Source organism: Scyliorhinus torazame, chromosome 17 (genome assembly GCF_047496885.1).
Source record: "Scyliorhinus torazame isolate Kashiwa2021f chromosome 17, sScyTor2.1, whole genome shotgun sequence".
Taxonomy (NCBI): Eukaryota; Metazoa; Chordata; class Chondrichthyes; order Carcharhiniformes; family Scyliorhinidae; genus Scyliorhinus; species Scyliorhinus torazame.
The window spans coordinates 10913305-10937552 of record NC_092723.1 but is presented as its reverse complement, the minus strand read 5'-3'; the positions used below and the strand labels follow the sequence as shown (position 1 = coordinate 10937552).

At 45.3% G+C, this 24248-nt stretch overlaps 1 protein-coding gene across 2 annotated transcripts in view; it reads right to left on the bottom strand.

Annotated features, from left to right (window-relative positions):
• Nucleotides 1–12569: 12569 nt before the first annotated feature.
• LOC140393708 (fibroblast growth factor 4A-like) overlaps nt 12570–24248 on the bottom strand; it is a 52326-nt gene continuing 40647 nt past the window's right edge. For both annotated transcript variants that reach the window (XM_072480014.1, XM_072480016.1), the window contains exons 2-3: nt 22707–22810; nt 12570–21371 (exon numbers count right to left, since the gene is read on the bottom strand). In XM_072480014.1, the coding sequence (XP_072336115.1) occupies nt 21195–21371; nt 22707–22810 (281 nt within the window). In that variant the 3' untranslated portion in view covers nt 12570–21194. The remainder of the gene's footprint in view (nt 21372–22706; nt 22811–24248) is intronic.

Sequence of the window (24248 nt, the reverse complement as noted above, 5' to 3'; positions counted from 1 at the left end):
GCGGAATACAGGGTTAATGGTAGAGTTCTTGGCAATGTGGAGGAGCAGAGAGATCTTGGGGTCTATGTTCATACATCTTTGAAAGTTGCCACTCAAGTGGATAGAGCTGTGAAGAAGGCCTATGGTGTGCTCGCGTTCATTAACAGAGGGATTGAATTTAAGAGCCGTGAGGTGATGATGCAGCTGTACAAATCTTTGGTGAGGCCACATTTGGAGTATTGTGTACAGTTTTGGTCGCCTCATTTTAGGAAGGATGTGGAAGCTTTGGAAAAGGTGCAAAGAAGATTTACCAGGATGTTGCCTGGAATGGAGAGTAGGTCTTACGAGGAAAGGTTGAGGGTGCTAGGCCTTTTCTCATTAGAACGGAGAAGGATGAGGGGCGACTTGATAGAGGTTTATAAGATGATCAGGGGAATAGATAGAGTAGACAGTCAGAGAATTTTTCCCCGGGTGGAACAAACCATTACAAGGGGACATAAATTTAAGGTGAAAGTTGGAAGACATAGGAGGGATATCAGAGGTAGGTTCTTTACCCAGAGAGTAGTGGGGGCATGGAATGCACTGCCTGTGGAAGTAGTTGAGTCGGAAACATTAGGGACCTTCAAGCAGCTATTGGATAGGTACATGGATTACGGTAAAATGATATAGTGTAGATTTATTTGTTCTCAAGGGCAGCACGGTAGCATTGTGGATAGCACAATTGCTTCACAGCTCCAGGGTCCCAGGTTCGATTCCGGCTTGGGTCACTGTCTGTGCGGAGTCTGCACGTCCTCCCCGTGTCTGCGTGGGTTTCCTCCGGGTGCTCCGGTTTCCTCCCACAGTCCAAAGATGTGCGGGTTAGGTGAATTGGCCAATGATAAATTGCCCTTAATGTCCAAATTGCCCTTGGTGTTGGGTGGAGGTGTTGAGTTTGGGTAGGGTGCTCTTTCCAAGAGCCGGTGCAGACTCAAAGGGCCGAATGGCCTCCTTCTGCACTGTAAATTCAATGATAATCTATGATTAATCTAGGACAAAGGTTCGGTACAACATCGTGGGCCGAAGGGCCTGTTCTGTGCTGTATTTTCTATGTTCTATGTTCTATGCTGTCTGACATCTCTTCAAACATGGTAGCACAGTGGTTAGCACTGTTGCTTCACAGCTCTAGGGTCCCAGGTTCCACTCCTGGCTTGGGTCACTGTCTGTGCGGAGTCTGCACGTTCTCCCCGTGTCTGCGTGGGTTTCCTCCGGGTGCTCCGGTTTCCTCCCACAAGTCCCGAAAGACGTGCTGTTCGGTGAATTGGACATTCTGAATTCTCCCTCAGTGTACCCGAACAGGCGCCGGCGTGTGGCGACTTGTGGACAATAATAAAGGTTAAAGACGACCAGCGACGCCTGTACATTTTGGGCCCCCTCCTCTGGGTCCCTCCCGGGCCTGATGGGCAACCGGGTCCTCAGGGTGTGGGGCGGGCCGTTGCACAGGGGCTTCTGCCTCAAGCCCCTGTTGACGCTGCTGCTGCCTTCTCCTGGCCGCCTGGACTGCCATCTCCGCCATGAGGGCAGCGGGGTCCACAATATCATCCAGACCGTGATATCTGTCAGGAATTAGAGAGGGTGGGAGACGGTCAACCAGTTATGGCTTCCACCCCAGAACCCTCAAATCCACCAAGTCTCCCTCACCCTTACATTTCCTGCCATCTCTCAGGGTGCCATCCAATAAGCTGGCTGTGTTGGGGGTCGGTTTAGCTCACTTGGCTGGACCGCTGGTTAGTGAAGCAGAGCGAGGCCAGCAGCGTGGGTTCAATCCCCGTACTGGCTGAGGTTATTCATGAGGGCCCCACCTGCTCAACCTTGATCCACCAGTCAGCTCTCCCAACAACCCCCCCCCCCCCCCCCAACCACCACCACCACCAAAGGGCAAAGCAGCCTATGGTCACATTGGGCTCTGGCGACTTTACCTTACCTACCTTGTGTTGGGGGACTCCGCCCTGCACAGGCACCCCCAGCCAAGCAGGAGTCCCTAGGCACTGGACCCCAGACCCCTGCCGGGAACAGCATTGGGACCGGGCTCAGGTGTCACCCCCACCTCCTCCCCCAACCCCTCTTGATCCACACACTCACCCTCTGATTGTGGGCATGTCCCAGTGCTGCCGCCCAGCTCTTGGGTGTTCTATTGCTGGTTGCTGCCTCTGTTGATGCCCAGGCCTCACAGTCTGATTGGATGCCAGGCAGTAACATCCACCTGCGTGATGTCACGTCTACCCACGGCAATCCACTTGAGAGCTGTGAAATGCTCACATTACTAACATTGCCAATTCCCTATCAGCGATAGCCTTCAGCTGTGCGGCCAGAGGCCGCCATGGTAAGTGTTGCCACAGATGGGACTCTGTCCTGGAGGTGTTCTGTGCTAAAGAGCGCCCACTTGACCACTCGCTGGGAAGCTGGTTCGATCACGGAAGACCGTTCGATAGGGGGTCCTTCCCGTGACTGGGATGGAGGTTGGACTTAATTGGCGATTATTGGTTTCTCGCCACGTTGCAGCGGGATCTGGATCTCGCCAACGGGAGCGGGCCGGTTAGACCGGAAACCGGTTGGCGCCTGGCACGGTTCCAATTTCGGACTTGCCCGCGATCTAACCGGCTCGATGGGATTCACGGCCAGCGCGAAGCGGCCGTTAGATCGCACCCATGTCTGAACCTGAAAACAATGAGAATTCAAAAACCTTGGGTATTGGAAAGTTATTGGATAAAAGGAAGAAATGAACAGTAACTGGTCAGGGAGTGATGCCAGGGCAGGGAAAAGTACACGATTCAGACTGAAACTTTTACATTCCAAAAGTAAATGAATCAACTGGACATCAACCATTGGGTTCACAGACAATACCAAACTGAAGCTCAGCTTCGGATACTGAACCAGCCTGGGGACCTATAAAAAAAACCCTGCCATTGAGCCAATTAGTGGCAAATGAAGCTCAATGGCAATAAGTGGGCGATAGAACACTATGGCAGAAAAATGAATGCCCAAAGTGAAGTGCAGTGGTGTAGAATTAGACATGGTGAAGCAGGCGGGGTATTGTGCAGGATAATAGATTCAATACTCAACATGCTTAATTTGGAGTCTGCACGTTCTCCCCGTATCTGCGTGGGTTTCCTCCGGATGCTCCGGTTCCCCCCCCACCCCCCCCCCCAAGTCCTGAAAGACGTGCTTGTTAGGTGAATTGGACATTCTGAAATCTCCCTCAGTGCACCCGAACAGGCGCCGGAATGTGGCGACGAGGGGATTTTGACAGTAACTTCATTGCGGTGTTAACGTAAGCCTACTTGTGACAATAAAGATTACTATTATTCCTATAGAGCAGCAGCACTCAAAGCAAATAAATACTAAATTATATTGTTAGGTCAGTTGAGTATCAATTGGAAAATGTCCCAATAAAAACAAGAAGATGCCCTGGTCAGATGGATCCGAGTAAAAAGTTTCATTTTGGGTCACCGACATAGAATGGAAACATTTGAGCAATGGAATTGGCGCCGAGGAGGGTCACAACGCTGACTACTGTAAGTAAAGGGTCGAGCAATTGCAGCTTTATTGTTTGGACATAAGCGCCAAGATGGCACCTTAAAGAAGTCTAAAGAACAAAGAAGAACAAAGAACAATACAGCACAGGAGCAGGCCCTTCGGCCCTCCAAGCCTGTACCGGTCATGATACCAACCTTGGCCAAAACCCTCAGCACTTCCTTATGCTGTATCTCTCTATACGCACCCTATCCATGTATTTGTCAAGATGCCTTTTGAACATCATTAATGTATCTGCTTCCACAACCTGCCCTGGCAACTCGTTCCAGGTACTCACCACCCTCTGCATAAAAAAACTGCCTCACACATCTCCTCTAAACTTTGCCCCACGGACCTTAAACCTATGCCTCCTGGTGACTGACCCCTCCACCCTGGGAAAGAGTGCCTGCCCATCCACTCTATCCATGCCCCTCATAATCTTGTAGACCTCTATCAGGTCACCCCTCAACCTCCACCGTTCTAATGAAAACAGTCCGAGTCTATTCAGCCTCTCCGCATAGCTAACACCCTCCAGACCAGGCAACATCCTGGTAAACCTCCTCTGCACCCTCTCCAAAGCCTCCACATCCTTCTGATAGTGTGGTGACCAGAATTGTGCGCAATATTCCAAGTGCAGCCTTACCAAGGTTTTATACAACCGCAGCATGACTTGCCAGTTTATATGCTCGATGCCCCGTCCAATGAAGGCAAGCATTCCGTAAGCTTTCTTGACGACCTTGCCACCTTCAAAGATCTGTGGACCTGCACACCCAGATCTCTCTGACTTTTGTGTTAAATGACATACATATGTCTCCAATTCAAAATATGCTGGAGTACTAAAACTTATGAAAGAGAGGCTGGCGACACACGATTTGTTCATGAAAGGAGGGATTGAAACTTGGAATGATTAGAACAGAACAGGCAGGATCCTGGCCTCGTTCAAGGGGGAATGTGTGTACATTGGCTGGCTGGATGAGCTAAGGTCAGGATGGCCTTCTTCTCCCAGCTTGTGTTACGTTTGGTTCAATGTCCACAGGTAATGCCCTTGCAGCAAAACTCTCTTGTTTCTACTGCTCCAGAGTATCATCTAACCCAAGCACCACATTCACGTTGGTTTCACCCAATGGGAGTGCACGTTGGAAACCTGGCCAGGCGCTTACATGATTTTCCGAAAAGTACTTTAATCAATGGCAGGAACATGTCTCGAGGCCCTTCACATTAACAATGGCAGAATGGCATAAAACATCTGATTGACAAATGCAAGTTTATTTCATCAAAGCAAGGCTTCTTAGAATCATAGAATCCCTATAGTGCAGAAGGAGGCCATTTGGCCCATCGAGTCTGCACCGACTCTTGGAAACAGTACCCGACCTAGGCCCACGCCTCGACCCAATCCCCACCTAACCTTTTGGATGCTAAGGGGCAATTTAGCGTGGCCAATCCACCCAACCTGCACGTCTTTGGACTGTGGGAGGAAACCGGAGCCCACGGAGGAAACCCACCCAGACACGGGGAGAACGTGCAGACTCCACACCGTCACTCAAAGTCAGAATTGAACCTGGGTCCCTGGCGCTGTGAGGCAGCTGTGCTAACCGCTGTGCTACCTTGCCACTCCTTATGTCAATCAAAGGATGTTTATTAACTTGTGCCTCCTACTTAACCATGCATCCAACACCCTTGTCTTTATTTGCTCCCTATGGGAGAAACATAAGATTTCTTTTTTTTAATATAAATTTAGAGTACTCAATTATTTTTTCCAATTAAGGGGCAATTTAGCGTGGCCAATCCACCTACCCTGCACATCTTTGGGTTGTGGGGGCGAAAGCCACGCAGAGAACGTGCAAACTCCACACGGACAGTGACCCAGTGCCAGGATTCGAACCCGGGTCCTCAGCGCCGTGAGGCAGCAATGCTAACCACTGCGCTACCGTGCTGCCCTAACATAACATTTCTGTCACTGGATTCAATACTGATGACCAGCCCCTGTGGCGGCACTGGTTTTCATCTGCAGTATGCATCAGGTTTGCAGCATCCTCCCACAGTCCAAAGATGTGCCGGTTAGGTGGAATTGTCATGATAAATTACCCGTTAGTGTCCAAAAAGGGGTTACTGGGTTACGGGGATAGAGCGGAGGCGTGAGCTCCAGCAGGGTGCTCCTTCCAAGGGCCGGTGCAGGTTCGATGGGCTGAAAGGTCTCCTTTTGCACTGTCAATTCTATGATTAGCCATTACCGACCATTCTCACCAATGTTGTGGAGAACCCTTCGCCTCTAATTTACCGTCTAAGTCGCCCACCATTCTGACTTGGATGTCACTGGCGTCAGACACACTCCAGCGTCAAATTAAAAATAGAACTGCCGTACATTGCAATGTTCCACACAATACTAGACACCAAGTTTAATCCTTGTAAGTTCTTCAAACTCTGTGAGCTGCAAAATGGCAGATAAACCCAGTACTTGTGGGCCATTGGTGGGTTAATGGTGTAATGAGTAAAATGATGTAATGATTCTGGAATAGCAGCGGGCTGTGCAGCATTTCTGGAATGTTTCTGGCAACATCTCCATTTCACATTATTGGCTCAGAATGTCCCCATGCTCACAGTGTGTGTGGATATTTATATAATATATATATATACACGCACTATATATATATAAAATATTTGTGTTCAGTTACAAGACCAGTAAATGTGGAATTGCAAAGAAATCTTTAACTCCCTGGAGTTTGAACTTGGAGTTTATAATTATCTGTCCTTCTTGTTGACTGGCGAAATGATTATTGCCCGAGAGAATAGTGTTTAACACATGTAAGAAAATCAAGGCTGATGGCTTGCACATGTAAAATAATATTTAACAACAGCGGCATGCGTTCTTACAGAATCCATTTAAAGAAACGCTTAAGGATGGTTCTACGAATAGAGTAAACAGAAATCTCACCAGTCGCAGAGAGTTCCAAGCATTCCTTAACTCATTAAAGAGTTCCACTGTGAGACTGAGTGGCACAGTGGTGAGAATATTGACTATTTACCCAAATCTTGGGGGCTCAGTGCACCCCAGGCTAATGGAACTAAAGCTTCCCCCTTTTCCCTTATTCCTCCCCTCCCCTAACACTCTCGTCAGTTGGAGCATTTTCAAAGCAGTTTCTTGTGGATGCTCGTCCAGCGTTCCCACAATAACACGATTCTGGTAAATGCAATATCGCCAGTCTCAATGAATAAGGCCACAAAAGTGGCTCCTGTGGAAAATGGGAATGTTACCCGGGTGCAATGGCAGCCTTCTCCTAAGTTTGGGACTAAAACACCTTTATTCAGGTACAGTTTTAGGAGGTTTACCATACATTGGGTTTGTATGTCAAATAAACTGGGAATATACTTGGTAGCATAGTGGTTAGCACAGTTCCTTCGCAGCTCCAAGGTCCCAGGTTCGATTCCCGGCGTGGGTCACTGTCTGTGCGGAGTCTGCACGTCCTCCCCGTGTCTGCGTGGGTTTCCTCCGGGTGCTCCGGTTTCCTCCCACAGTCCAAAGACATGCAGGTTAGGTGGATTGGCCATGCTAAATTGCCCTTAGTGTCCAAAAAGGTTAAGTGAGGGTTACTGGGTTACGGGGATAGGGTAGATACGTGGGCTTGAGTAGGGTGCTCTTTGTAAGGGCCGATGCAGGCTCAATGGGCCGAATGGCCTTTTTCTGCACTGTAAATTCTATGATGTCCGATGCTGATTTAGATTCATTGTCACATGTACCAAGGTACAATGAAAAGTATTTTGTTACGTATAGTCCAGGCAGATTGTTCTGTACATGAAAAACATTAGGACATCCGATAGATACACAATGTAAATCCATAGACACAGGCATCGTGTGAAGCATACAGGAGTGTGGTACTACTCAGTAGAGAAGATGCGTGGAGAGATCAGTTCTGTCCAAAAGAGGTTCATTCAGGAATCTGGTAACAGCGGGAAGAAGCTGTTTTTGAATCTGTTAGTGCGTGTTCTCAGACTTTTGTATCTCCTGCCCGACGGAAGAGGTTGGAAGAGAGAATAACCCGGGTGGGAGGGGTCTTTGATTACGCTGCCCGTTTTCCCAAGGCAGCGGGAGGCGTAGATAAGAGTCAATGGATGGGAGGTAGGTTCGCTTGATGGACTTGGCTGTGTTCATGAATCTCTCTAGTTTCTTACGGTCTTGGGCCGAGCAGTTACCATACCAATGTAAGAAAAGAGAGAAAATGTTCCCATATCCCAGTATGAATATCCCTTAGCATGATAGTCTTTATACCCAACCTGGGTGGAGGACATGTGTGAGCGTTGCTCTTGGGGGCCAGCCAACCACACTCATATGTTCTGGTCTTGTCCCAAGTTGGTAAGCTTTTGGGACTCTTTCTTCAACACCATGTCGGAGATACTCAATGCTGATTTGGATCCAACTCTGCTGGTGGCCATTTTGAGGGTATCAGACTCGCTGGTGCTTCAGAGGGGGGTGAAGGGGGGGGATGTCCTCGCCTTGGCCTCGTTAACAGCCTGCAGACATCTTCCGTCTGGGTGGAGGTCTCCTAGCCTGCCCACTGCCTCAGCTTGTTTGGGTGACCTCATGTCTTTTCTACATTTGGAGAAGATTAAGTCCACCATTGGAGGGTTGGTAGAAGGGTTCTACCTAAGATGGCAGCCATTCATTTCCTTTTTAAGGAGCTAGTCACCGTCAGCTGTTCGAGGGTTTGGTGAATTGTTTTGTACGATTTTGTTTATAATGGAAACATTTTTTATAAACATATTTATGCCCAACCAATTCTTCTCTTTTCAAAGAAAGATTTCATAGAATTTCATAGAATTTCATAGAATTTACAGTGCAGAAGGAGGCCATTCGGCCCATCGAGTCTGCACCGGCTCTTGGAAAGTCTGCATTTACATAGCACCGTTCATGAAGTAAGGGCTTCCAAAACCATTTTACTGCAACAAGGCACTTTTCACTGTTGTAATGTAGGAACTATTTCATAAAAATTAAATAGCCATTGCAATTCACCTGTGCAAAATCTCAGTACCATTGGGAATTGCAAATTATCAGAGTTTTTATCAAATATAATATCCGATCCATTCAAAAATGGACGTGACACTTACAAGTTTTCTTATCTTTGAGTACAAGCTTGGAATAGACAATTTTGGCAAAGGGATTGCGCTCAGCGGCAGTCTTGGTGATTTGGGGAATGTGGAACCCTTTGGCAATATGACCTGAATCTCAACAGTTTAACATATGCCTCCACTTCCCATTCACTGCTGTGTATTCCAAGCTGTATCTTGCTGCTAAGGAGCAGAACACTTTATTCACAAGAAAACGGTTTGAAATGTGCTGCTGTAAAGTGTGGTGTCATTGTACACAACCAGGACAGCTCCCCACTGAAAAAGCGGTGCAAGTGTTGCGTAGGGCTGTCTGTCTGTCTGGATGTGATGTATCAATTACTGAGCAGAATGAGACATTGGCGCAAACAAACCAGAGGGTCTTGAAGAATTCCACAAGATCGCATAAAGATTGATATGACAGGAAGACCCTAGTTCAGCTCTTTTAAGTGTATAAACAAGTGAAATTTACCTTGTGCCTTCATCTATCTATGTGAGACCAGAGTGCAAGGGCTGGGGGGGGGGGTGGGTGGGGGTTCTCAGGAATGGGTTGCGTCCCTGTCTTATGAGGAATGAAGACCCTCTCACTTGGGGAAGCACAACCGAACTGTGAGAAGAACCCCCAAACGCAGACAGGGTCTGGAGGACCAAGGGGTTGAGCTCTATTGAATATCAATTCCACTTGTCTGGGAAGTTTATCTCTCAGGAAGAAGTGTGTAGGGCTGTGAAATGGGAGAATCAGAGTGCCTTCTAGCTGTGTGCTTGTCATGCTAATTGCAGGGGGGTGGGGGTGGAGTGGGGGGGGGGTGGGGTAGGGGTGGGTGGGGGATATGGGGTGGGGGCGGGTAGGGGTGAGGGGAGAATGGAGTTGTGGTGGGAGTGGGGGATGGGATGCGGGTGGGGGGGAATGGGGGTCGGGTGGGGGTGGGAGGGGTGGGGGGGTGGGGGAGAAATGGGGTTGGGGTGGGGGGGGTAGGAATGGGGGTGGGGGGGAACTTGTGGGAGGAAAGCGGAGCGCCCGGATGAAACCCACGCAGACACGGGGAGGATGTGCAGACTCCGCACAGACAGTGACCCAAGCCGGAATCGAACCTGGGACCCTGGAGCTAGCGTGCCTTGCCAGTATCCCCTCAACCCGCATAGGGTTAGCCCTGGTGAGTAATACATGAATGGCTCGCTGGTGCACTGCAGATTACACAGGACAAACAGCTTCAAAACTGGACATTTAGATAGATTGGCCGGGCCTGGTGTTTCTCCTCCACATGTGAATCCTCTCATCCTTCATCTACCCCTATCAGCAGAAGCTTCTATTCACATCTCCCTCGCGTGCCTATTTAGTTCCCCCCTAAATTCATTAAAATGGTTAACAATAACATAAAGGGTCATGGGGATAAGGATGCAAAAGGCATTGACGTGTCCGATCACTCATGATCAAATTGAATGGCAGAGCAGGCTCGATGGGCTGAATGGCCTACTCTTGTTCCTATGTACCTAAACTACTATCTGTTGTACTGAGTTCCACGGTAAATCCACGCTGCAGGTTTATAGCTCCTTGAAGGTGGAGTCGCAGGTGGACAGGGTGGTGAAGAAGGCATTCGGCATGATAGGTTTTATTGGTCAGAATACTGAATACAGGAGTTGGGACATCTTCTTGAATTTGTAGAAGACATTAGTAAGACCACACATGGAATACTGTGTTCAGTTCTGGTCACCCTATTATAGGAAGGATAATGTTAAACTAGAAAGAGTGCAGAAGAGATTTACGAGGATTCTACCAGGACTTGATGGATTGAGTTATGAGGAGAGGCTGGGGTCTTTTTCCCTGGAGTGTAGGAGGCTTAGGAGTAATCTTATAGAGGTCTATAAAATAATGAGGGGCATAGGTAAGGTAGATAGTCAACAACTTTTCCCAAAGGTAGAGGAGTCTAGAATTAGAGGGCATAGGTTTAAGGTGAGAGGGGAGAGATACAAAAGAGGCCAGAGGGGAAATTTCTTCACACACAGGGTGGTGAGCATCTGGAACAGGCTGCCCGAGGCAGTGGTAGAGGCGGGTATAATTTTTTCCTTTTAAAAAGCAGCTAGACAGTTACATGGGCAGGGTGGGTATAGAGGGATATGGGCTACTGTGGGCAAGTGGGACTAGCTTAGTGATAGAAACTGGGCGGCATGGACCAGCTGGGCCGAAGGGCCTGTTTCCATTGATGTAAACATCTATGACTGTGACTCTAAGTCACTCTTTCGGTAAAGTGTTTCTCCTGAATTCCCATGGGATTCATTAGTGACTACCTTCTATTTATGACCCCTGGTTTTCATCTTTCCCACAAGTGGAAACATCGGAATTGATTGAATGATGTTCAGGGAGGTTGCTTGAAATGAGCTAAGGGTATTAAAGCTCAGGGCTGCAGTGACCTTGACAGCCAGTGACAGTGAGGAATCTGCGATGGAAATAGTTGAGCGGCAAGGCTCCGGGCAGGCTGCACAATGTCAGCATTGACTCTCTGATGAAGTACAGCCTGTCACAGCAGATTTCCGTGGTGGGTGTATCTGGGTCATACAAACCCGGGCAACCCACTCAGGTGTAATATAATTGGTCTCATGCCCCTCGTCTTCTACCTGCAAAATAACTCATAAGGGAGTACTCGATCCAATGCCCATTTTAAGAAATCAGCTGTAGCGATGAGAGATCAAATGATACAGCTTTAAATATCCCAGGATGCCCTGGTTCTTCGCTGCCTACTTCATACAGGTGGGTTGAGGTGTGCCACATGCAGTGAAAAAGCATTGCAGGATTGAGTCTAAATTAATGAGGTTTTCACATCATTGCATTTGAATAAATTTCACACACAAGGTTCATTGAATCATAGAATGTTCACAGCACTATAGGAGGCCAATCAACCCCTCGCACACATACTGGCCCCGTGCAAGAGCAACACAGCTTGTTCAATGGTTTGTGATTCAAGTCTCCTCTAACATGCCCTGGGAATTTTTATTAGGTTAAGACCACAAGATGTAGGAGCAGAAGCTGGTCATTCGGCCCATCAAGTCAGATCCTCGCTGATCAGATATGATAATCCTCAACTTCACTTTCCAACCTCACCTCCATAACCCTCGATTCCCCCACTGTTTCACAATCTGTCTAACTCAGCCTTAAACAAACTTAATGACCCAGCCTCTACAGCACTCTGCGGTAAAGAACAGCATGGATTCCCTACCCTCTGAGGGAAGAGGTTCCTCCTCGTCTCTATCTCAACGCACTTTGTTGTTATTGAAGGCGTTGACTTTGGTCAGGTTGTGCTCTCACGACAGGGGCAAATGGTCTTCTTTTACAATGTGGAAGTCCAGACAGTGGGTGCCAACATTCTTTCACCCACAAGAGCACTTTACAACCAAGCTTCATAGTGTTCTCCAAATCACGTCCTTGCATCATTATAATAATCTTTATTTTCACAAGTAGACTTACATTAACACTGCAATGATGTTACTGTGAAAATTCCCTAGATGCCACACTCTGGCGCCTGTTCGGGTACACTGAGGGAGAATTCAGAATGTCCAAATTACCTAATAGCACGTCTTTCGGGACTTGTGGGAGGAAACCGGAGCACCCGGAGGAAACCCACGCAGACACGGGGAGAACGTGCAGACTCCGCACAGACAGTGGTGGTGGAGGTGTGGGTTTAGGTAGGGTGTTCTTTCAGGGGACGGTGTAGACTCGAATGGGCCGAGTGGCATCCTTCTGCACTGTAAGTTCTATGAATACTATAAATTGCCCTTCGTGTCCAAAAAGGTTAGGTGGGTTTGTCGGGTTACGAGGATAGGGGGGAGGTGTGGACTTAGGTAGGGTGCTCTTACCAATGTACCCTTTCTATTGGAAATGGGGGGGGAACACTGTTGTGAAATAAAGTGGGAAAAAACAGCATAGCTCAAATAAACTCCCATGAACCATATTTAACTTCTTGATAAAATAATTTTTAATAAATAACTTCATATGTAGGTTTAAATGGTCTTGTGCATGGCACATACACAACAGTACAAGAGAACACAACAGTACAAGAGAAAACAAAGGCTAAAGAGGTTTCTACAATTTGTTTGCTGCACAAACCATAATTTATGCAACGGTACTGTACAGTTTCCTAGTTGTTTGTGGAGTAGTCGAAGTATCTTGAATTGTCACATCATTACCAACAGGAGTCTGAGATTCCAGTCCTCAGTTAGAATGGGGGAGCAACATTAATATATTTTTAGACGTCTTTGTCCTGCTCTTTTAAGAGAGACTTGCGGAAAGCATTGGAGCTTCTGAAATGAAAATCTTCATTCAATATTGTCTGCACCATATTTAAACTGCTCACACCATACATATCATTTACATTATTACAAACATTGTATAATGAAGCATTTTGATCACAGAAAATAATTCAAAGGGGGAATAAAAGTGCAGATTTTATTTGTTTTTCTTTGTAATAGCAAACATCCTTGACGGTCAAGTTCTCTGGATGCTTCAATCCTGTCCCAAGTGTGAGAGCCATCTTCTGTGGCATCCTTGGACAGTGACAAATTTGAAAAAGGATAAATATTAACCCCTTCACCCCTGTGGAATAGTTTGCCTAGATTCAATTTGCAGCTTCCCAATACATGTTTGTAGGATAAAGGCCCCTTTGGCCCATTCAATTTCATTCTTCTCGAATGCAAAGCCAACTCTTTTCCTGCTACAACGCATCCTTGTTTTCCTAATGATGCCTCAGTTCCCATCAGCCATGTAAACTGCTGTAAACAAAAGCATCTTGGCGTCTGTTCTAAGTATTTCCCTCCAGATCCAGCCTTTTGCCCTGCAGACCTTGCCTGTCTGAAAGTATTGTCACAGACTTGCTTCCTCTGTTCAGTTTGAAGTCTATCATGTCCCCTAAATTCTACCTGGACCTGCAACCCTGTTCAATCTGTAGTAAATTCAAGTAATTTTTAAGCTCCCCCTTTCTCTAATCACATCACTTGGGATGAATGAGGCGATGCACTGAAACTGCCTCCATCAGTCATGGGTTTCAAGGCTGATCTCATAGAAGTCCTGCTGCAGGCATGGTGGGTCCAGGGATCATTGAATTGACCCTTCAAAGTTGCACAGACTTATCCCTGTGCTCCCAATCAGGTAAGAACCATGGTAGCACTTTCCAATATCAAACCTAAAATGAAATATCATTAATGAAATGGAAGGCATTTAGAGGTGGAGCTGAGCATCCTTAATTAACACCACAGGTATATGGATGTACAATATTGGATAATGTTTTCATAGAATTTACAGTGCAGAAGGCAGCCATTCGGCCCATTGAGTTTGCACCGGCCCTTGGAAAGAGCACCCTATTTAAGCCCACACCTCCACCCCTTCCCCGTAACCCCACCTAACCTTTTTCGACACCAAGGGCAATTTAGCATGGCCAATCCACCTAACCTGCACATCTTTTGGACTGTGGGAGGAAACCGGAGCAGCCGGAGGAAACCCACGCAGACACGGGGAGAACGTGCAGACTCCACGCAGACAGTGACCCAAGCTGGGAATCAAACCTGGGACCCTGGAGCTGTGAAGCAACAGAGCTAACCACTGTGCTACCATGCAACATACTGAATTCCTTAAATTTAATTAGTTAAAATCAAACCATGTTACATCCTGATATTATCACATTTTGCCCGCTTTTGCTCCCTCACAAATTTTCTCAGCTCCCTTCTTCCCCTGAAGATCAGCAACATTCAAATTCAGTTCCCCACTTATATATCACACAAGTGATCAGTATTCTTGTGAGCTTCAACAGTCTGGAGACTTATGACCATCACCTACCACACCTCAAACCTATCTTCATCTAATATTTCCGCATTCTACAAACCGCAAGGTTAGTTGGACAGTGATCAATGGGGAAGAGACCTGTTCAATGTTCACTTCCCTAAGGAACACCCCAGAGAGTGCCAGCCAGATTGCCCCTACTCCTGCCTTAGCTGAGATCAGCTGATCACAGACTGGGGATCGAACCTTCAACCTCATAATGGTATGTGCCATTTAAGAACTCACTTGCTTAACCACTGTGGGAGCCAAATGCCATTTCACCTCATTTGCTTTCATTACAATTCATCTCTCGAGCAATCGGCTTTCACGATAACTCACTCCATCCTCCAGCTGAACATTTCCTAAGAGTTCTGCCCACCAGAAAGCATAAACAATCACTTCATTGCACACAAAAATATTGGGCTAAACAATATCAAATCCATGAAAATCCTCAAAAAAGCTTATGTGCAAATTATTGTGACGGCCAGTTACTTTAGAACTTAATCTAAGAGTATAGGGTGAAGAGTAAAGGATTATGGGTCTCCTGTACTGTTGTTGGAATTGTTTTTCTATATACTCTCTTCCACTAACTGACAATTACTTACACTCTCCCTCGTCATACCGGCCTTTCCCTACTCATTCATCTCACTAAAGCTCTCTATTTCCTCTTGGTCAGTCACTGTCTACGTCTTTCTATATGTGTTTCCTGCTTTTGTCTCACTTTTACTTTACTCAAACGTGAGCCTGTTTCTTAAGCTCATTGTGATCACTTTTCTAACTTAGGACATCACAAAATGCAAATACAATACAATGCAACCAACCGTAAATCTTTAAAGTAAGAGATACGAGGAGGCGTACAAATAAATCACATATGGAGATAGATATGGAAATCAACCACTCGTGATTCAGGTCATTCACTTGAAATTGTAACCTTTGTGAGCTGGATAAGACTGTTCTACACAAGGTTTCAAGTTTCATAAGCCACACTAATCCATGTATATCCTCCATATATTACATCTGCTGCTACATTTTCCAGCTCCTTCCATCCTTTTATACAATGCAGTAAACCGAGATCCTACTATGGTTGTACAAGTCCATTTTAATGATCCCACAGCGTTACATTGAAGGAGGGCAAGGATTTTCCCCCGTATCGAGCAGCCAAACGCCACTAAGGAAACAGACTAGCCATTTCTTTCATTATTGCTTTTGGGGTGCTCTTGATGCAGAATGTCTGTTCTATTTGTACTCCAGACTTAGCCTGGGTGAAGCAGCTCGAGGTGCTGTCACATTAAAAGGCACTACATAAATCCAGGGATTGGATTTGTTTATTGTCACGTGTACCGAGGTACAGTGAAAAGTATTTTTCTGCGAGCAGCTCAACAGATCATTAAGTACATGAGAAGAAAAGGGAATAAAAGAAAATACATAATAGGGCAACACAACATATACAATTTAACTACATAAGAGATAATTAGCTGTTTTTCACAGAGACAGCCTGTACTGACAGCCACCAGCATCTCAAACATAGCCTCCAAACTGAACAGAACTGCTCTACGAATTTAACAGTATATGCTTTTACCATTACACGGACGTTTGGAGTGAACACAAGGCAGGAATTAACTGAAGGGATCACCCATTGATTGTATCATTTTGGGTTTTTCCTTTTGCAGTCCAGGAGGCAAACTGAATCTTTTTGATTGATTCAGAGTATTGTCTTGCATTCACTTTCAGATGTCTATCATACTCAAAAGAATTCCACTGGGTGTACATCCTCTCCCATTATAATCATCCATGAATAATGAATGACAATCAATCCTGAAAGCAAAATAAAATGCTGGTGCCCATTGCCACCGTTGTAACACCTAGCTCGCTATGGAACCCAGTGCCAGCATTCTGTCCCAAAGCAGCTCTCAAGTAGGTGAAACGATAAAGTTTCATTTAAAAACAGAAGCACCATTCAAAAGATACACATTTACAAGTAATAGATTTGAAATACAATTCACAGAAAGTTACAAAAATTACAACTATACGTGTTGCAATGTTTCAACTTCAAAGCAGTATAGATTTCAGCAGTTTACACTGCTCGGTAGAATTTTGTTGATAAATTGCATTTAATCCCCAAATTACAGCAGTAATTACATTTGCAAACATGGTGAACATTTAGATAATATGCAATAATACTAAGCTAGCAAATGTCAGCCCCAACTTATCAGCCTACATAGGGGTGACTCTCAAAACCACCCGAATGTCAAATCCACATGAAAATATGTTACAACAATGTTAATTTACACAGGGTTCGCTACATTGTTTTTTTGAAGTTCTGATTAATTGCGACAATGGATTCCCTCCCAATTCAGTAGGGAGGTTGATATTGGGGTTCAGTCCATTGCTTATGTTTTTTGTTACCAGCTGAGAGTTATATTTGGAGGGGGAATAATCAAAAATAAGACTAACGACAGGTCGCACAGTGCGATAAATCTAGAAATCAATATCCAAAAGTATTCCACTGGACACCCCAAATATATATGGAACACTTTTTGAATCTTTATTTGAAAGGACTGTCCAAACTTTCCTCGTTTCCCCAATTTTCCCCCCTCCGACTCTTTATTGGGTGGATGTCCACAAGTGCCAGTTCTCCTCCAGTACCTCACCCACTTCATATTGATTCATCATGTTTCAGCCTAAAACCATTAGGCCCATGTATTAACATAAAAACATAGAAAATAGTAGCAGGAGTCCATTCGGCCTTTCAAGCCTGCTCCGCCATTTATTATGATGGCCGATCGTCCAACTCAACAACTTAATCCCACCTTTTCCCTCCCTTTTCCTTTAATCCCCTTCACCCCAAGTGCTGTATCTAACGGCTTCTTGAAAACACACAATGTTTCTGTGGTATACTGCTTCTGCACTCACCAAGATTCAATCTCCTAACCCTTAAGGCAATGGAAGAAAAATCACAGGCTGGATGGCAGCAAGATGTGTGACCATAGCTTAACTTCATTCCTCATCCTCATCCAACATTTATTCACTCACACGGACACAGAAGGACATTCCAGCAAAAGCCACTGAGCTCGCCATGTCTAAACAATGTGGAGCAGCAATGTTAATTGTCCAACACCCGTGTCCTAATGAGCTTGTAATTCAGAACATCTGTCAGTAGCCGATCGCTAAAACATAATCTAGCTTTAAAATTTCAATAAAGTTTTAGTGGGGACCTCTGCTCTGTTTGCAGTAAAATTGCTCATGTGCGGAGAGAAAAACATAATTAACAGTGAGCCAACTAGACCCATCTCCAGAACTGGGTTCCCAAAAAGGATCATATTTGACTCAAAACATCAGCCCTGTTTCTCTCTCTCCAGGTGCTGCTAGACCTACTGAGTATTTCAATAATTCTTTTGTTTTCAGATCTCCAGCATCTGCAGTATTTTGCTTTTATAAAAAATATATATATTTTTAACTTTTATAAATTTAGAGTACACAATACTTTTTTCCAATTAGGGGGCAACATATTGTGGTCAATCCACCTACCCTGCACATCTTTGGGTTGGGGCTCGTGAGCTATGCAGACATGGGGAGAATGTGGAAACTCCACACGGACAGTGACCCGGATCGAACCCAGGTTCTCGGCGCCGTGAGGCAGCAGTGTTAACCACTGCGCCACCCCAGCTTTTACAAAGTTGTTATGTAATCTTTTATACCCATAGGTTTGACCCCTACAAACAACAGAGGAAATAACAGAATCAAGCAGAACAGAAAGAGGCCATTTGGCCCATCGTGTGTGTACTAAGAAGTACCTATTTCACCCCACTCCCCTCTCTTTCTCCATAGACTTGTAAGAAGTCTTACAACACCAGGTTAAAGTCCAACAGGTTTGTTTCGATGTCACTAGCTTTCGGAGCGCTGCTCCTTCCTCAGGTGAAGGCATTTCCAAGACCATTGATTTGGAAATGCCTTCTTTTCAAATATTTAACCTATTCCTTTTTGAAAATCACTGTTGAATATGTTCACACCAGATTTTCAGGTGATACCTTCAGAACCTTCAGAATCACAAGAACGCAAAGGAGGAAATTCTCCCACTTACTACAATTGGCCAAAACGCACATACGTATTGTATTTGCAAAATAACGACGAGGGGCAAAGCGGCGGCACAGTGGTTAGCACAGCTACCTCAGCACCAGTGGCCCAGGTTCGATTCTGACTTTGAGTGACTGTCTATGTAGAGTGTGCACTTTCTCCCCGTGTGTGCTCCGGTTTCCTCCCACAGTCCAAAGATGTGCAGGTGGATTGGCCAGGCTAAATCGCCCCTTAATGTCCAGAGGTTTGGTAGGGTTACGGGGGAGTGGGCATGGGGGGGGTGCTCTTTCAGGGGTCAGTGAGGACCCGATGGGCTGAATGACCTCCTTCTGCAGTGTAGCGATTCTATAATTCTGTAAGAGTACAAATGCATAATTTCTGACAAATCTGCAAATTCTTTGCTGTTCCCATATGATTAGGCACCTATGATACTGCACTGTGTCTTAAAATTGTCAAGTGTACTGCTATCTCCAGATGAGCTTTCCAGTATACTGAAAAGGTTTTCTTTTCATCGGCTTCCTTATTGTGGGTACCATTGTCGAGATTATTACTTCTGGACATTTATCACTTTAAAAAACAAAAACAAATTTAGAGTACCCAATTCATTTTTTCCAATTAAGGGGCAATTTAGTGTTCAATCCACCTACCCAGCACATCTTTGGGTTGTGGGGGCGAAACCCACGCAAACACGGGGAGAATGTGCAAACTCCACACGGACAGTGACCTAGAGCCGGGATCGAACCTGGGACCTCGGCGCCGTGAGACTGCAGTGCTAACCACTGCGCCACCGTGCTGCCATTTATTACTGTTTGATCTTCCCCCTCCCAGAGCCGCAAATCCCAGGAAATAAGAACTGGAGTTGTCCAATCATATATATATATATCTTGCAAAATACAAGAATCTATAGCCATTTTTTTTCTCTAGTCCTTAAACATACTTCCCTTTGTAAGTTCCAGAGGCTGGAACTAGCCCATCCAATTTTCTAACTGTTAATATCAGAAGAGGAAAGAAATGATGAAAAGCTCCATAATTTGTTTGGGAATGCCCCAGCAGTTTAAAGGCAGAAGTGGCATTAAACAGGTGCTAAGGGAACACATGTGACATAACCTGCTCAACTGTTTGGATATGAATGAAGGCTTCAAAAGCCTCATTAAATATGTTGGCAATCTACAAAATTTGCTTATTTTTGCTGTCAGTTTCTGTCTAGCTCTGATAAGAGCCATTACCTGCATGAAAATTGCCCATTTTGCTCCTGCCAAAATGTTTTGCTTGTTTCTTCTCGTAGAGATGTCAACACTTTTGCTGGGGTTTAGTTCCTTCTGGCCAGAGTGTCTTCAAGTTAGGCTCAACAGTGTGTGCTGGCAGGCTCACCAGCCATTCAGTGGGCAAGGGGGTGGGGCAACAGGGCTGAACTGGAATTCATCCTGGTCTAACTTTTCCTCGAGAGTGCTGGCTGGACATCAAGGGATAGATGTTGATCCTCGCTGTGCTGTTTCTTCAGACAGAAAGGAGTGACAAAAATTTCTCAAACTATTCCCTGTATCCCAAATATGCCTAACTCTATGTCGACCTCCGAAATTTACAGACAGGAGGCCACCTGCATAGAACAGACACAAGGCCCCTTCAATATAATATGGGACCTGATGCCTGTTTCAGGGTTCCTCTGAGAAATTGTACTGAATGGGACAGGCACCAGACTGGCTCTGCTCTGTCTTTTCAGGCATGGTTGCAGCCATAGCAAGTGGCAGCCCCCGCCCAAAAGGTAAGCTAATTTATTATGAACTTTGATGTGAGGCTTGGGGAGCCATAGAATCACCACTGAGTGTCTCTGCAATTCCCTGGGGCAGGAGCAGTGGTCTGCCATCACCCTTTGTCAACCCTCATCCCTGGATTCACTCGAGTGCCAATGCTGGTGAGACAGGGAAACTGAATTGATCATTAGTCACTGAGCAAGCTTCGACAGCAGGCATGATAGGCAGCGGCAATTCACTCAAATGAGGCTCAATGTTTGAGGATCCTCACACTTCCCACTTTAAAATGCACACCGCCTACGCACCACTGGTTATACCCAGGCCTCTACCCAATTTCTAACCGATGAAGCCAGGAACTCTTGAGGCTGAGGAGTCCATAGATCCATGGACCAGAAAGATGTCAAAATCTTCAGGTGACGAAGAGCCGACAGGACAAAATAAATAGGAGGGGAAAAGAATTACACCGAACTCCAACATCCCCAGTAGACCCTACAATATGCTTCACCTCTCTTCACTCAGCTGGTTTAAAGGTCAGAGGTGTGTGAGGAGGTTAGCACAGCTGGTAACTTGTTTCGTCAATGCGTTCCTCACATGGCTCTCCTCAATGAGGTGATAAACTACATCATTTCCTTTTGCAACCGATAGCTGGTCTCTTCAATATCTGGGGCTGACAATACAATCGGACTTAATGGGGCGAGTGATCTTTTTGAATGTCCGTAACCATACCTTTATTTTTAAAAGCAGCATTACTGAAGTAATTCACTTGTGTCAAAATGACTGTAAAAAGTAATACATATTTACATGTAATGCTGTTTCCATATAAGTTAATAAGTTAATATTAATCTTTGAATGTCCTGTACATGGCATATACTCTTCTGCAATCCTACTTCTATGAATATTATGTCTTGCGATACTTCATGTGTCGATTTTCCCCCATTTCTTTACAATCTAGGCAGAAAATGAGTAACTCTCAGGATGGGTGAAACTTTGCTTCCTCTCTTTGCTCTTCCATGTTTGCTTAGTGCAATGTACATCCCTGGGTACGTCTTTGATTCGTACACGTTGTAGCGATTTGGCAAGAGTCTTTCTCTGAATTCGCATTCATTATTGAAGGCCACCTGAAAGACAGTTTTTGTTTCAAGAATAAATTTGTTAGTTCATAGTAATTTTTTATTTGTTGTATCTGCAATGGTGGCCATATAAAATATCCATCGGTGTTATTTAAAATTATTATTTTTTAAAGATCTAATTCCTTTCTTCCAATTAAGGGGCAATTAGTGTGGCCAGTCTACCTAACCTGCACATAGTATGTGGGGGGGGGGGGGGGACGACCCACGCAGACATGGGGAGAATGTGCAAACTCCACACGGACAGTGACCCGTTGCCCAGATCGAACCCGGGTCCTCGGTGCAGTGAGGCAGCAGTGCTAACTACTGCGCCAATGTAGAACTTAAAGTACCCAATTATCGGTTTTCCAATTAAGGGGCAATTTAGCGTGGCCAATCCACTACCCTGCACATTTTTGGGTTGTGGGGTCTAGACCCATGCAGACATGGGGAGAACATGCAAACTCCACACGGACAGTGACTTGGGGCCAGGATCGAACCCAGGTCCTCGGTGCTGAGGCAGCAGTGCTAACCACTGCACCACCGTGTCACCCCTGATCATCTGACCCGAACTCCCCAAACAGAACCTTCCTTAATCTGCAAAGTGGAGAACAAATCCACAAAAGCTCCAGTACGAGATGATAAGTAGTGCTCCTCTTTGCTCACTGCCCCTCATCTGTACAGAGCTGAACTTGACAATGATTTTGACACCAGTCCGTTTTTGCTGTGCGCAATTTAAGAAAAGAATTGCAAGAATAGCAGAGCAATGCACAGTACAGGTACATTTTGGAACGGGTGCACGTGGTGCACACTTGACTTACCAATCTCATTCAAGTTATCAATAGGGGATGCAGAGGAGAGGCAAGGTACTAGCCCCTGTGAAAGTCATCTGGATGTCAGCAAGGAGTTCAATGCGCTAAGTTGTGTTTTCCCTCTCCGCATTTCCTACTCCATTTCACCACTTTCTAGTGTGGTAATATAGACTCCAGAATGGAAGAGGCAGGCACCATTGTGTTTATCTGAGTCATCAAACAATTGGTGTGCTGAAATAACTTCCGTGACATTTATGGTCGTTTGACAGTATTCTGTAATTGACTGACTTTTTCACATCATTCATTGGAAAGTTGCGTCTTCACAAATTGTCTGGTTAAGTTGCTAATGTCTGATATGATCATCTAGTAAAATTTTAAAGGTCCCAAACTGAATATTTACCCTGGGACCTCTTAAACATTCACTCCCTCGTTCACTAGGGAGCAACTAGCAAAACGTGCAATTAAGAGTGGAAACGGATTGATAATACGAATGAATGTTTTTTTTAAAAAAACAGGATGATTTGGATTCACTCACCGTTGTATACAGTCGGCCTTTGCTATTCATTGCAATGAAGGCATGCGATTTCACTCCATACAGACTGACAACTCCCAGCTCTACTGTAGAAATCATTAACAGACCTAAATAAAAGAAAATCACTGATAGACATTACTCTCAGTAACACAATGTATCATTTTAATGTTTTAATGATGTGAAAGGCAATAGAATTAACTAATTTATTGCAATAGAGAAGGTGCTGAACATTCCCACATTCAGTACTCTACGAGTGCTGTTTCTCCTTCATGGTGTGCGGACTAAAGCACATTTCATCTCAGCCTTGGTGTTAAACCCTCCTCGCTCAAATAATGTTCCTTATTCCTCCAGTTCTACACCAGAGCCTTGAAATTGATCACTTAAAAATATCAAACTGGTCATGTAATTTATGATTTCGATATGAAAGCATAAACTTGCATTTATTATAGTGTGTAATACAGTGGTCAGGTCCTCAGGATTTACCCCTAAAAATACAACCAGTCAACTTCTGTTAATTGCAGTCACTCAGGTGTGCAGACAATTCACACCTTTTTAACCTGTAATTATCCCTCTCTCCAGTCCACCATCTGGACCTGTAAAGACTTAATTCCCTGCCAAGATTTGCATTCAAAGTATCATCTTGCATCATTGGCTTGGTCTATATATGCTGTGTTTGTGTAACCTACCTCTTCACTCACCTGAAGGAGCTATGTTCCGAAAGCTCATGATTCCAAATAAACCTGTTGGACTTTAAACCTGGTGCTGTTACTGAGCCCACCCCAGTCCAATGCCGGCATCTCCACATTAATATCACAGTAGGAACCTGTAAATTTACAGTTTGATTGACAGCTCCAAGTGTTTATAAAGAAATAAGCTATCGTTGATGTGGAGCTATGAATAGAAATGTATATTTTCATAAGCAAATAAGTACTTGAAGGAAGTGTTGGTTTTCATCAGGGGTTGACTACTTCCCTGAAATATTTGTTTTTAATCTAGGATTAACAAGTTGACGGAATTTAAATTAATTGATTGGGTTTTTACGAATGAGCGTCTTTTTTAAAAAGTGAAGTCTGCAACAGACACTTAAAACTTTCTCATATCACCATGATTCCGGAGGTATGCTCAGCAGCCCAGTGAGTTGGCACAGAGCGTATAAGGGCAAAAGATGGTGGGTGGGGGCATGGGTTAGGAGATGGCACTAAATTGGCATGGGGCTATAAAGGGCCATAGCGATGATTGGGGGAATTGGAAAGTGTGGTGAGTGATCATTATCATTATCATAGAATTTACAGTGCAGAAGGAGGCCATTCGACCCATCGAGTCTGCACCAGCTCTTGGAAAGAGCACCCTACCCAAGGTCAACACCTCCACCCTATCCCCATAACCTAGTAACCCCACCCAACACTAAGGGCAATTTTGGACACTAAGGGCAATTTATCATGGCCAATACACCTAACCTGCCCATCTTTGGACTGTGGGAGGAAACCGGAGCACCCGGAGGAAACCCACGCAGACACTGGGAGGATGTGCAGACTCCGCACAGAC